At 45.5% G+C, this 13,171-nt stretch overlaps 1 protein-coding gene across 5 annotated transcripts in view; it reads left to right on the top strand.

Annotated features, from left to right (window-relative positions):
- The window catches only part of Nrap (nebulin related anchoring protein), a 358,082-nt gene that overhangs the window by 275,110 nt on the left and 69,801 nt on the right, over positions 1-13,171 (top strand). For 4 of the 5 annotated variants that reach the window (XM_006978431.4, XM_006978430.4, XM_015997144.3 and 1 more), the window contains exons 1-3: positions 9,076-9,327; positions 9,636-9,730; positions 10,212-10,299. The exons of the other annotated variant lie outside the window; for it this stretch is intronic. In XM_006978431.4, the coding sequence (XP_006978493.1) occupies positions 9,256-9,327; positions 9,636-9,730; positions 10,212-10,299 (255 nt within the window). In that variant the 5' untranslated portion in view covers positions 9,076-9,255. Of the gene's footprint in view, positions 1-9,075; positions 9,328-9,635; positions 9,731-10,211; positions 10,300-13,171 lie in introns of those variants that run through there. 5 annotated transcript variants of the gene reach the window in all.

The following is a 13,171-nucleotide window of genomic DNA, read 5'->3' as shown; positions in this document are numbered from 1 at the left end:
TCAGATGCGCCACAGTGATGCTCTCTATCGAATACTGCACAAGACAGCTCTGGTCAGACTATAACTACAATTAGACATACCTCAATATTAGCAGAAATGTCATTGACTGTACCCACAGACCTACACCCAAACTCAGGCTCCTGCTGAGATACCAATGGCCTTCTGCTATGTGAGAAGTTCATGTGGGAAGCTCAGGGCCCAGGCAGAATCCCTTCTTTTCCTACAGAAGGAATTCATGGTTGCCCCTTAACTCCAGATATATCCTTTCTGTTCTCTAAAAATTCATTTGAGCCCTTTAAGTAGTTTTGTATGCCGGTGTTAGGGCTATGGATTGGGGGTGGGGTGGAGGACTGGAGAGACTTTATAAGACATAAAGTTTTGCTTGTCATCTCAGTGCCTGTTGTACCCTGCAGAGAAAGTTTACCTCTTTGCCAGCATATCACAGGCCAGCTGGTAGTAAAAAGCACTCCACAGCCAGGGACTTCCTTTGGTATCCTCTTGAAGTGCTTTCCAAGATGAGACTAACTCTGTCTGGTACCTACAGTACCAATTTCTGTGGCGTTCTAGAGAAGGAACTTCCAGCAAGTTCTACTGGATATATACTCAGTCTCAACCATGCCCTCTCCAACAAGATTTGGACCTCAGCCCTGGAGTAATCAAAGGAGATGACATGTTATAGAACATTACTTTAAGATGTGTTACATTTGTTTATGCTGTGGAACATTTGTTTAATGATGCAAAGATGTGTTGTATTCTTTTATGTTGCATTTGTTTAACTCTGTGAAGCTGTGTTACTTTGCCTGTTTAAAACACCTGATGGTCTAATAAAGAGCTGAATGTCCAACAGCAAGTCAGGAGAAAGGATAGGCAGGGCTGGCAAGCAGAGAGAATAAATAGGAGGAGAAATCTAGGAGGAGAAGAAGAAAGAACAAGAGAACAAGGAGAGGAGAGTGCTTGGGGCCAGCCATCCATGCACACAGCCACCTAGCCACTCAGCCACCCAGCCACTCAGCCACCCAGCCAGCCACAGAGTAAGAGTGAAGATAAGATTTACAGAAGTAAGAGAAGGAAAAAGCCCAGAGATAAAAGGTAGATGGGATAACTTAAAATTAAGAAAAGAAAGAGAGAGAGAGAGAGAGAGAGAGAGAGAGAGAGAGAGAGAGAGAGAAAGAGAGAAAGAGAGAAAGAAAGAAAAGCTGACCAGAAACAAGCCAAGCTAAGGCCGGACATTTATAATTAAGAATAAACCTCCATATGTGATTTATTTGGGAGCTGAGTGGCGGGCCCCCAAAGAGTCAAAAGAGTAAAGATACAACAACAACAGTGATGGAAACTTTTCTTGTCCTTGCGATAGCTATTCTTAGTTGTCAACCAAGAAAGAGCTTTGACTGAGGAATTGCTTCCATTAGGTTGGTCTGTGGGGCATTTTCTTCATTGCTGATTGGTGGAAGAGGATCTAATCCACAGTGGGAGACCCATCTGGGGAAGGTGGGCCTGAATTGTTATAAATAGGCTAGCTGAACAGGAGCAGGAAGCAAGCCAGTAGGCAGCACTCCTCCATGGCCTTTGCTTCAGTTCCTGTCTCCAGGTTCCTGCTTAAATTCCTGCCCTGACTTCCTTCTGTGATGGACTATGATGTGGAAATGTGATCCAGGTTAACCCCTTCCTCCCTGAGTTGGCTTGGTCAGTGTTATTTCAGCAGCAGAAAATCAACTGGGACAAGCCCCTTATTTCAGCTCTGTGAACAGCAATGTGCTATGATGTTACATTACATTGCCCAAGTACATTTGTTATGGTATGCTTATGGTACATGACAACCGCAAATATTGAAGTGCTAACCTCCAGCACCTCAGAATTATCTGTATTTGGAGATTGTAACATGAATCTTAGAAGGTCTTATTAATAAAAAAAAAAAAAAACCGGAGCCAGATATTGGGATGAAACTTGAAAGATAAGAGAAATAGGACAAGCCACAGCCAACCTCACCTTGCCAACTCCTTGGCTGATCCTGTTCCCTCAGACTTGAAAGCCTCTGAGTCCTCACCCGGAAGGGATCTCAGTTGAACTGCTTAAAAGCCCCTAGTTCCTGGTCCTCATGCCTTATATACCTTTCTGCTTTCTGCCATCACTTCCTGGGATTAAAGGCATGTATCCTTCCCAAGCAAGACATGAGATCTCAAGTGCTGGGATTAAAGGTGTGTGTCACCATGCCTGGCTCTGTTCCCAGTGTGGCCTTGAACTCACAGAGATCCAGAATGCTAGGGGAATAAGGGTATATACCACCATTGACTGGCCTCTAGGTCTAATCTAGTGGATATTCTGTTTTCTAACCCCAGATAAGTTTTATTAGGGTACAGAATATATTGGGGAACATAAAACATCACCACAGGAGATAGTGTCTTTTAAAAAATATACTTCTTTTAATGTCAAATGTATGTATATGCGTGTGTGTGTGTGTGTGTGTGTGTGTGTGTGTGTGTGTGTGTGTGTGCAGATGCCCACGGAGTCCAGAAGAGTGCTATAGACCCCCCTGGAGCTGGAGTTACAGGAGGTTGTGAGTCATGTGGGACCCAAACTCAGTTTCTCTGCAGGAGCAGTACAAGCTCTTAACCATTGCGCTGTCTCCAAGATGGGAGTTTTACAGAGGTAAAATGAGGCCACTCTGGCTGTAGCCTAGCATGACCTTTGTCTTTGTTAGAGCTGCAGATTAGGACCCAGAGGCACATGAAGGGACCTGTGAGGACACAGGGAAGAGGTGGCCACCTGCAAGTGGAGCGGTCTCAGGAGAAATTAACCCTGTTGATACCTTAATTGTGGATGTGAGCACCCACAATTGTGAGCAAGTGAGTTTCTGTGGCTTATGCCACCTTCTCTAGGGACTTTGCACGACAGCACTAGCAAATTAAATCATGTCCTTTGCAAGTGTGCTAGAGTGATAGCTGTTGTGTTTTAGGCTGTGATGGAAGGTCTGATTGGAAAAGTTTGAAAGTTAAGAGACAAGGCCCTGGTGTGTGGATTTCCCACACCAGCATTGTCTCTGGTGCAGAGAAGTGAGGAGTGATCTTGCCTGAAGATCAGAGAGCAGAACAGCCACTAGATTAAACATAGAGGACCGGCAGTGGTGGCACACAGCTTTAATCCTAGCTCTTGGGAGGCAGAGATCCGTTTGGATCTCTGTGAGTTCAAAGCCACCCCGGACTATATGAGATTGACTCATTCTAGGAGAGAAAATAGAGCCAGGCAGTGGTGGTGCACACCTTTAATCCCAGCACTTGAGATCTCATGCCTTTTCTTGGGAAGTCACACGCCTTTAATCCCAGCACTAAGAAAGAAGTGATATGGTGGGCGGAGAAAGGTATATAAGGCTTAAGGAGACAGGATCTAAAGCCTTTTCAGCTGAGGAAGCTCATTTGGCTAGAGGCCTATTGGCTGAGGCTTTTCAGGCTGAGGAGTCCTAAAGGTAAAAGATGGCTTGTTCCTTTGTCTCTCTGATCTTCAGTTAAATTTTATTAGGGTACACAGTATATCACCACACAGCACCATGGAAGCTTATGGTGAGTGAGGCTCATATAAACTCTTTACCAATTTCCTATTTCTAATTTCCAATTCATATGTTACCCAGTGTCTCATTCCCTCACTTATCAGTGTTAGCTCCATCCACACATACCCAGTGTTAGCTCCACCCACACATGCCCAGTGTTAGCTCCACCCACACATGCCCAGTGTTAGCCCCACCCATCCATGCCACCAATCCCAGCGTTTACTTAGCTTCCAAGATAGGTCTACTTTGAAGGTGTAGGGGAGTTAATGGTAGACGAGAGTTGAGTGGATAAGTGTTCTAGACACGCCCCTCCCAACGTCTGTGGCACATTTCTGAGGCACATTCTATACAGTTCCTCAGAGAGTCCCCAGCAACACTAGCCTCAATCTTCCATAGCAGTAGTTAGTAAGCACAGAACATATGGATGATTGGCTTTCCCTGACCTGTTCTCCTCAAACCCTTACCCCTGCCAACTCTTAAGTATTTTCCTGCACCCAAGTCCCTGCTTCAGTTTCCAATTTGAGGGAGGCCTAAACCAAGACAGATATAAACCCCCAGCACAGAACAGGCAGCCCTGTTCTAATCTGAGCAACAGTGACCAGTAGCTGTCTTGACACTTCAAAACCAGTTTGCGTCTATAGTCCCAAAGAGAGCTGGAAATGACTCAGAGGTAAGGAAAAGAACTCTCTTCTGGTGACACATGCAAGGTATAAAAAGATCTTGATTAGCTGAATCAAGGGGCCCCTCCTCAACAGGATGACGTAAAAGGTGAATAAAGGAGGCTGTACTTAAGTTCTAAGGAAACCCCTTTGTCATATCATGAACAGAGTCGTTCATGTCCACCAAGCCTGTGGAGGTTTTCATCGACCACAAGCTCCTGGTGAGTCAAGACGTAAAGCCAAAGCGAAGTGGGTGGTGTTGACAGAAGCATCCGGCCAAGGGTCGCCAACACTGTGTCCGTCATCAGACCCACCTGCTAGACTTTGCTGACTGGACAGGGGAGCAGAGCCCTCTCAGTTGCTACTGTAGAGTTCCTCTGCCTCATTTGTGTATTTACAGGGTGGGAAAGACTGTGTTTCCGGTGCCAGCCCAGCCTTGGCTCTATGGGCACTGGTGATCTTCACATGCATACAAGTATTTGTAATGGGTCTTACTTTGGACTGCCAGGTCCTGAATAATGACATGGAGACATTTTATTAAGTATGAAAGCTTGGCCTTAGCTTAGGCTTGTTCCTAACTATCTCTTAAAACTTAAATGAATTTATATTAATTAATTTTATTTTTATATAATATCATTAATTTTATATAATATATTTTATATTAATATGGAATGTTTATATTAATCTATGTTTTGCCACATGGCTCATTAACTCTTCTCAGTACCATATGTCCAATTTCCTCTGTGCTGGCTGGTGAATCTCCTGCACTTCAGATTCTTTCCAGAGTTCCTATCTCTGCCTGAAAGTCCCAACTATCCTCTCCTACCTAGCTATTGACCATTCAGCTCTTTATTAAACCAGTCAGAAGATGTCTGAGGCAGGTGAGGAAGGACAGAGATGCATCTTCACACAGTGTACAAGAAGATTATCCCAACAAAGTATCAGTGTCCATGGCTTTCTGCTGCCATGGAATTTACCTGCTGGTATTGAGGACAAAGCTGCCCTGGGACCTCTGTCACACAGAGTTAATACTCACGAGCTTTCACCAGCAAGGCCTGATGGTCAATTCTGTCTCCTTCCTTCCTCTGGCAGTCATTCACATACCGTGACTGAGAATTTTAATTGTCAGTTTTATTGGATTGAGAGATGCTTAGAAAATGAATAAAGTACACTCTTGTGTGTGTCTGAGAAGGCATTCCAGAGGCAATTAGGGCATGAGGGCTTTGACCTAATGAGTGATTTAGCCCATAGATGGGGTCTCAGTTGAGTAGACTGAGAAGTGGTAGGAATGTGGAGATGGCATCAGTTGGAGGATGAGGGGTCACTGGGGACACACCTTTGAAGGGGAGATGGTTTGAATGGGAATAGCTCCCATTGGCTCATATGTTTGAATAGTGGTGGATAGTCAGTGAAACTGTTTGGGAAGGATTAGGAGGTGTGGCCTTGTTGGAGGAGGTGTGTTATTGGGGGCAGGCTTTATGTTTCTTGTTTTCTTTTTTTTTTTAGATTTATTTATTTATTATGTACACAGCATGTATGACTGCAGGCTAGAAGAGGGTACCAGATCTCATTACAGATGGCTGTGAGCCACCATGGGGTTGCTGGGAATTGAACTCAGGACCTCTAGAAGAGCAGTCAGTGCTCTTAACCTCTGAGCCATCTCTCCAGCCCAAGCTTTAGGTTTCTAAAGCCCATTCCATTCCCAGTTAGCACATTCTCTGTGTCTCTCTCTGTCTCTTCTCTGCCTGTGGTTGTGGTCTCAAGATGTCAGCTTTCAGTTATTGATCAGCACCACACCTGCCTGCCTGCTGCCATGCTCCCTGCCATGATGGTCAGGGACTCCAGCACTCTGGAACTGTGAGCTCCCAATGAAATGCCTTACTATTATTATTATTTTTTTTAAGTGGCTTTGGTCCTGGTGTCTCTTCACAGAATCAGAAAAGCAGCTAAGACAGAGGATGTGTCTGTTTTCTGGTTCTTTCCTTCATGTCTGTCGCTTCTCGGTGTGGTGAGGTGAGCCGCTTCCCTCCATCCAGCTCTTGTTGCTGCATTTCTGCCTCCCCTTGGGTCTAAAGCAACGGAGTCATCCAGCTGTGGAAGGAGCCCTCTGAAACCCAATCCAAAGCTTTCCTCCCTTCCAGTTGTTTCTTTCTGATGTTTCTCACAGCAATAAAAAGCTGGCTAACCCATGTGGCCCCCCGAAAGATGGAGATCACATGGGCTAATGCACTTTATAGGACCTAGTGTCCCTAAAATCCAATCCAGAGTCCAAAACTTTGTAAGCACCAACATGATGCTACAAGTGGAAAGCTCCACACCGGGAAATGTTGCTTCATGCACAAAATTATTAAAAATGTGCATAAAATTATTTCCTGACTGTGTATTTAAATAAGGTGTATATGAAATATGAGTTCCATATTTATGTATGGCTTATTTATCTAAGATATCTCATAAAATATGTAAATATTCTAAACTAAAATGGAAGCTTAAACCCCAAACACTTCTGGTCCCAAGCATTTTAGATAAGGGTCATGGTCACCTTGAGGACCAACTTCACACCAACTGTGTCCCCTCATTTCCTGCCTCCTCACTCTGATTCCTGATTTATAATAATAAAAGTGCTCTCCTAATACTGTCCTTGACCACAGGCCTTTGCCTCAGCTTGTTGTTTGGAGAACCTAGGCCAAGGCCCATATTGTCTGAGCCACTCTCTGAGGTCAGAGGAAGCCCCTGTGCTCCTGGGTTGGTGGCCTGATAGTCATGGAGTCAAGGGCCAGGGCTTGGACTAAGAAAGAAAACCAGAGAAGGATGGTGTGAGCCAAGTGCAGACCCTATTGTCTTATCCTGTTTCCTACCACGACAATAACAGTTAGGGTTCAGCATTTCACGATGAACTACATTTACCTCATAGTCTGGAGATCAGACTGGCTGAGGGCACGGCGCTGACATCTGGCAAGGGCCTGCTGCTGTGTCATCCCTTGGCAGACGGGGTGAGAGCAAGAAGGAGGGGGGAAGGAGACAACCTCAGTGTCTCAGTGGTGACACTGATTCACTAATTGCCCCTTGTTAGGCCCCATCTCCCAATATCACACTGGGATAGAGTTTGCGAGACATAACATAGGGAGGCCTGCGTCTGTCTTGCAATAGGTGTTTTCTTCTACTTAGACTGTCCCACTTCCCGGTCTTCGTGTGGCTGTCACCCTGGAACTCGTGAAGCAGAAGCAGCGGCACAGACAGGGCCGGACATCTTCCGTTACAGCAGCAATCCTTGTTTTTACAAGTGGGGCGGAGAAGATGGAACAGCTGTGGGGTACAGCCAGCCTCTGGCAGGGGAGCAACGCTCTTAGCTTTTCCCATAGGTGAAACTGTCCCTGACTCCTTCCCATGGTTTGGGGTTCCCACCTAACTCCCGAGTCAGGCTTGACTCAGCAAAGCACCCAGGTCTCTGTTTCCATCGCTGGGGACCATCCTGCTCCCGGGATGGTGGATTCCTTGTGGGAGGCACCTGAGCCTGGAGCTCCTGTGGGGCGTCCCTCCTCCTGCCCCACCCGCTTTCCGTTTTACACCCATCCACCCCCACCCCAGTCTGCTTATTGCTTTGCAGCTTCCTCCGCTTCTCTGGTTGTCCTTACCACACCTAGCCTCCATTCCAGGGACAGAGGCCAAAGGTCACAAGCTGATACCCTGCTGTGAAAGTACTGACTATAACCCTATTTAATATTTACACTCCTGATGTTTTATGTAAAAAAAATTTTAAAGGAAATTCCATGTGTAAATCCAGATTTCTGGCTCCCGTGGGAAAACGAGACTAGTTGGCAATGGTGAACAGTCCCTTGACTTCTGCTGTGCCTGGGGCACTTGTGCGTCCATTCGAGGTCTCACAGTTGCCGAGGACTTCACAGGGCCTCTGCAGGTATTTCAGTGTGAGCAGTAAGTTCGTTCCGTTAGTTTACTAGCTCTAACTGAGCACTAAGGACAGGCCTAATTCTAGACCCTGGGCCACAGACTATAGCGTCCGTCATATTCTGGTGGAGGCGACACACTTGAACAGTAGATTCATTCATAGTTAGCATTTCTAGGCGGCAGTAACTGCTGTAAGACTGAACATCAGGTAGAGGACATGTGAAGCAGTTAGGTCCTGGTGGGGACAAGGGAAGGGTCATTTTGTGGAGAGTGTCTCTGAAAACCTTGAGGTTGACTGTAAGCAGAGACTTAGGGCAGTGGACACTCCCCAAAGCCAGGAGGTTGGATTTTTGTCACCAAGCCACCCCAGTGAGGACCTTTGTAGCAAGGGAATGAGCAAAAGGCCTTTAGGAATATTCTAGGACAAAATATAGAAACCCAAGCACCAAGCATTCTTGTTTGTCCTTATTTATTTTTAAATTCCAGTAAAAGTTAAACACAAATGAGCATCTTAGTAAGTACTTAATTTTGTTACTGCAAAATAGATAAAATTCAAATTTGGCGTTTATGTTTCCAGGAGGGTGAATCAATCCTCTTTTGTCCCCATATTTTAGGGAGCTGTCCTGTCTGCATTAGTCAGAGGAGCTACAGCCAGCTTTTCTAATTAGATTCCCAGAGGAGTGGGGTATGGCTATTCTTTAGAGTCCTTTTCTGGAGTATGAGCATAGCGAGTGTTCACCAGGCCCAAGTGTCAGAACACACACACACACACACACACACACACACACACACACACACACACACACACACACACACCCCAAGATTTGGTTATCCACATAAACATGATGCTGCTATGAGTTAACTTTTCTATTTTGAGAAGCACATCAACTCAAAATACCTCCACCTTGTCTCAGACGCATGCGTGCTGACGGAGTCGCCAAAATTGTCCCTTGAGTAAGTGGCAGCTTTAAAAACCGGCCAGCTGAGGACTCCAGAGCAGAAGGTCGGCAGAGGAAAGTAGAGGTCGGATTGCGAAGGCTCCAGGCGTCCCGGGGAGGTTCATAGTGGTGGGATTTGATCTGAGCGCGTGAGCAGCTTGATTGTGGTTCTGCTCGGCCTTGCCTGTTGCTTCTCCGTCTCCCACACTCCAGGATGAATGTGCAGGCCTGCTCTAGGTGTGGCTATGGAGTTTACCCTGCGGAGAAGATCAGCTGTATAGACCAGGTCAGTGGAGAACTTCTGTGGTCTTTGGGAAGAATGACGTACCTGGGACATGTATCTCATCACCTATGGAGTTCCATTGAACGCTAAGGGAAGGACACATTCTACCTTTCTTACGTTCTGTTCATTTCTGTATCTTTTGTACTGCTTCAAGAGAAAAACCATTTCATTTTAACATATTCTACTTGTGTGTATAGCTCATAAGTTTTAGTTTAATTTTATCCATAATTCTCAATTTTTTAGCTTAAAGTCTGTGATCCCTGAGTCTAGACAAAGACCACTAATTGCCAGGTCTTTTCTGTGCCTTTCAGACATGGCACAAAGCATGTTTCCACTGTGAAGTCTGCAAGATGATGCTTTCTGTTAATAACTTCGTGAGTCACCAGAAAAAGCCGTACTGCCACGCGTAAGTGTCTGATACCCAGCTGCCATGGCCTGACTTCTGGTTTTCGATAAGTAGCCAACTGAGGGATTGGTTCTAAGCTCCAAGCTGGACTCTAAGAGCACCTCCCCCAAAGCGCTCACTCTGATCCAGTCACAGAGGAGCCCTTAGTGGGACTTTAGGGGAAAGACCAACCCCACCCAAAACCTGTGTCAGATTATAAAACCTGCAGATCAGTGTAACTGCTGGAGATACGCATAGACGGGGCTTTAAAGTTCCTCTTAAATGATGTCCAGATCCATGACCGTCCTCAGTGAAAGTTCATCTCCATGTTACATGTGTTAAATCTACTTGATGTTTTTGAGGGATAAGATTTAGTGGGAAGTCACGAGCTGTATTCTCGAGTTTTGTGCTCATCTATCTTAAAAGAGACCAGTATTCTAAGAAGTCACTCGACCCCTTGGATCAAGCACTTTACTAATTTCCATTTGCATTGCATTTGCAGCCATAACCCTAAGAACAACACTTTCACCAGCGTCTACCACACGCCTTTAAATCTAACCTTGAAGAAGCCAGTGGCAGCCGCGGGTGGGGTAAGTCACTTAGCTTTGCATTTTGAAATAGCCTGTAAGGGAAATAAATCCCTGGGCTCAGACTCCTGCCGATCTTTGTTTCTGTCTATTTACCGACTGGTTCACTTCCTCCTCATCCACACGCAAAGTGCTCATAACTGACTAATGCTGCTCTTTGTCTTACTGCGACATTAGAGGTCAGCCCACAGGTCCTTGATTCGAACATGATCTTTGTATCTGGCCAGCCTCCAGCCAGGACACAGTGGTGTCGCCTTATATCATAGGCCTCACATATGCTAGGTAGTTAATACATAGAACGAAATTTACAGAGCTGACAAAGATTCCAAAGAGTCCTTCTGTGTCTCCTCTGCAGTATTTTGGAGTAGAACTCCCTTGAACTGAGAAGTGGCTGTAATCTTACCGTCCCCCATGTGGGGGACAGCTCAGAGATATTTTGAGAAATTAAGTTTGCTTTGGGAGGGGGGTTCAAGGGCTAGGCGGACGAGGGTGGTGTGTTCATGAGTCCAACAGTTTGCTTCTGTCACCCACCCAGCTGTTGGAACTGTTGCATCTATTAATACCATGAATCATTGGCCCATGAGATGGCTCTGTGGGGTGGGATTTAGGCCGATTTCTAAAATTAGGAATTACCCAGCAGGTGGAGGACTCTCTAGTAATCTCTCTTCACCCGAGACTCCCTCCCTGCTGCCACCCCTGTTTGGGCTGACTCACTGGACTGGACTTAAGGAAGTGTGTTAGCGCCGCTGTCCTTGCGTGTATCACTGCAGCTGCTGTGAGCAGACCTCCCTCCCTAAGTGCTCTGCACTGTTTGTGTGTAACAAGCACGTGGCCCCGACAGGGAGGCTGCTTACATCATCAGTCCACACACATTACAACCCAGCGAAGCAGGTTCTATTCTTGTCCCCGTCTCCCGAGAGGAACCTGAGGCTCAGACACATTATGCAACCTGTACTCTGCCATCTGTGTACAAATCCGGATCTGTCTGGCTGCAGAGTCCATATTACTGGCTCACTTGTGTACATACCCAGAAGGCGGTAAACTGCAAAGGCCAGAAAAATTAAAACTTCACGGATCCAGATGTTTCTGCAGTTAGGTACAGGGAGAACTTTCCTTCAGAATGCTGTTGGTCTGTCTACTCTCCGCCATTTCCTAGCCTCCCTCAAGCCTGGCCGAGGCTTACAGGCTTACACAACAGGGCACACAGTGTTTATCTTTCCTTGGGTGGCTCTGGACTCACTCCCTTTTAACTGTGTATGACTGACCTAATCTGGCAGGGTGCCAGGGTAATCTATCATTCTTTTTTAGATCACAAGCAGGAATGCCAGTTTCCTGGGATGCCTGAGTGTGTCTATTTGTTCACATCTATGACTATGTGACAATGTGTATGTGTCCATATGTTTGCACATGGTCAGTGTGTATGGGTGCTAGCAAGTATGACTAGGCATGCATGTACATACAGACCTATGATACATGCACTGCTGTATATATGCATATGTTCATGTGTATTGTATCTTTGTGGTATGTATGTATATACATGTATGTGTATATATGTATGTGGTATTCATATATGCATGTGTGGAAATGTTTGTGTATAAATGTGTATGTACATGTATATTTATATGCATATGTGTTTGTACATTGAAATACTACACCATGCATTTTTGTTCATGGATATACATGTGTATGCACATGTACAGTTGAATATGGTATGTATATGTGTATATGTGTACATGTATGTATGGTGTGTATAGTATGTGTGCATATAAGCAATTTATTATTGAGACCCCTTTCTCCTATTTTTTTATTAGGAAAAATCGAAATGAACAATCATGTCCTTTCTAGACCTTAAATCTTTGAACTACCGTAGGGTGTGTGATGAATGAATTTTCAACACTACCCTTCCACCTCTCTGAGAGACATGGCCAATTCAAAAAGAAATAAATGCATTGCTTATGTGCTAAAATATTCAAAAGAAAGGCATGCACCAGTGATGGGAAATTTGAGTAAAGACTTCAAGCTGGCATTTGTCATAGGTCTATGATTTTCTGCTTCGCAAATGTCACTTGGAAAAATAAATATTTATTAAGCTAGAACTTCCTGTTTTCTGAGAGTGGATGGAATTTCTAGAAGTGCTACCTTGCAGCTCGCTGCTGTTCAGAGAATGAACTTCCTGCTCAGGATCCCCAGTGGCATTTCCAGCCTCCGGCTGTTCCCTCTCTTGCTCCTTGGTGTGTCTGTGACTCTCACTCGGGGCTCACAGTGTTGGGCAAGGGCAGCAAGGCAGCTTCTGAAGGTGGGATAGGGCCTCTTGTTCCGGTGACATGTTGCTTATCCCTTAAGTCATGGTTCTCTGGCAGGGTAGTTTTACCCTCGTAGGACGACATTTGCTGGCTGGGACATTTGTCACTATCTCAGTTGGGAGGGAGGAATTATTGTATTTGGTGGGTAAGAACTAAGGCTGCTGTGAAACATCCTGCCACGCTCAAGGAGTCCCCCAAGACAAAGACTCAGCTGGGCCTATGTATCAGAAGCCGTGAGTCTCTGAACTGCTCATGACAGTCTCTTCCAGTCCAGTGAGGGACGTGTGCAAAGCCATCTCAGTCCTGACTGACAGCCACCTGCCGGTCTGCGGTGGCAGACATTACGCAGCAGCAGGCTTGGGAAGTCACAGACAGAAAGTGCCCTTGACAGGAAACTGGAATTCCTAGGTTTTTCTCTCTGCCCTTGTTTCTCCATTGTCTATAAAATTAAGGGTTTAAACTTCAGCTTGTAAAAACTGAAGTTTTGGGGCCCCATCTCAGATCCAACAAATTGTGTTATCTTGGTTTTGGACCTAAGAACTTGTTGATTTTTCTCTTATGGTGAGTCCTTC

The sequence above is a fragment of the Peromyscus maniculatus genome, chromosome 1, assembly GCF_049852395.1.
Source record: "Peromyscus maniculatus bairdii isolate BWxNUB_F1_BW_parent chromosome 1, HU_Pman_BW_mat_3.1, whole genome shotgun sequence".
Lineage (NCBI taxonomy): Eukaryota > Metazoa > Chordata > Mammalia > Rodentia > Cricetidae > Peromyscus > Peromyscus maniculatus.
The sequence above is the reverse complement of the archived record's forward strand: the minus strand, read 5'-3'. Positions and strand labels throughout refer to the sequence as shown.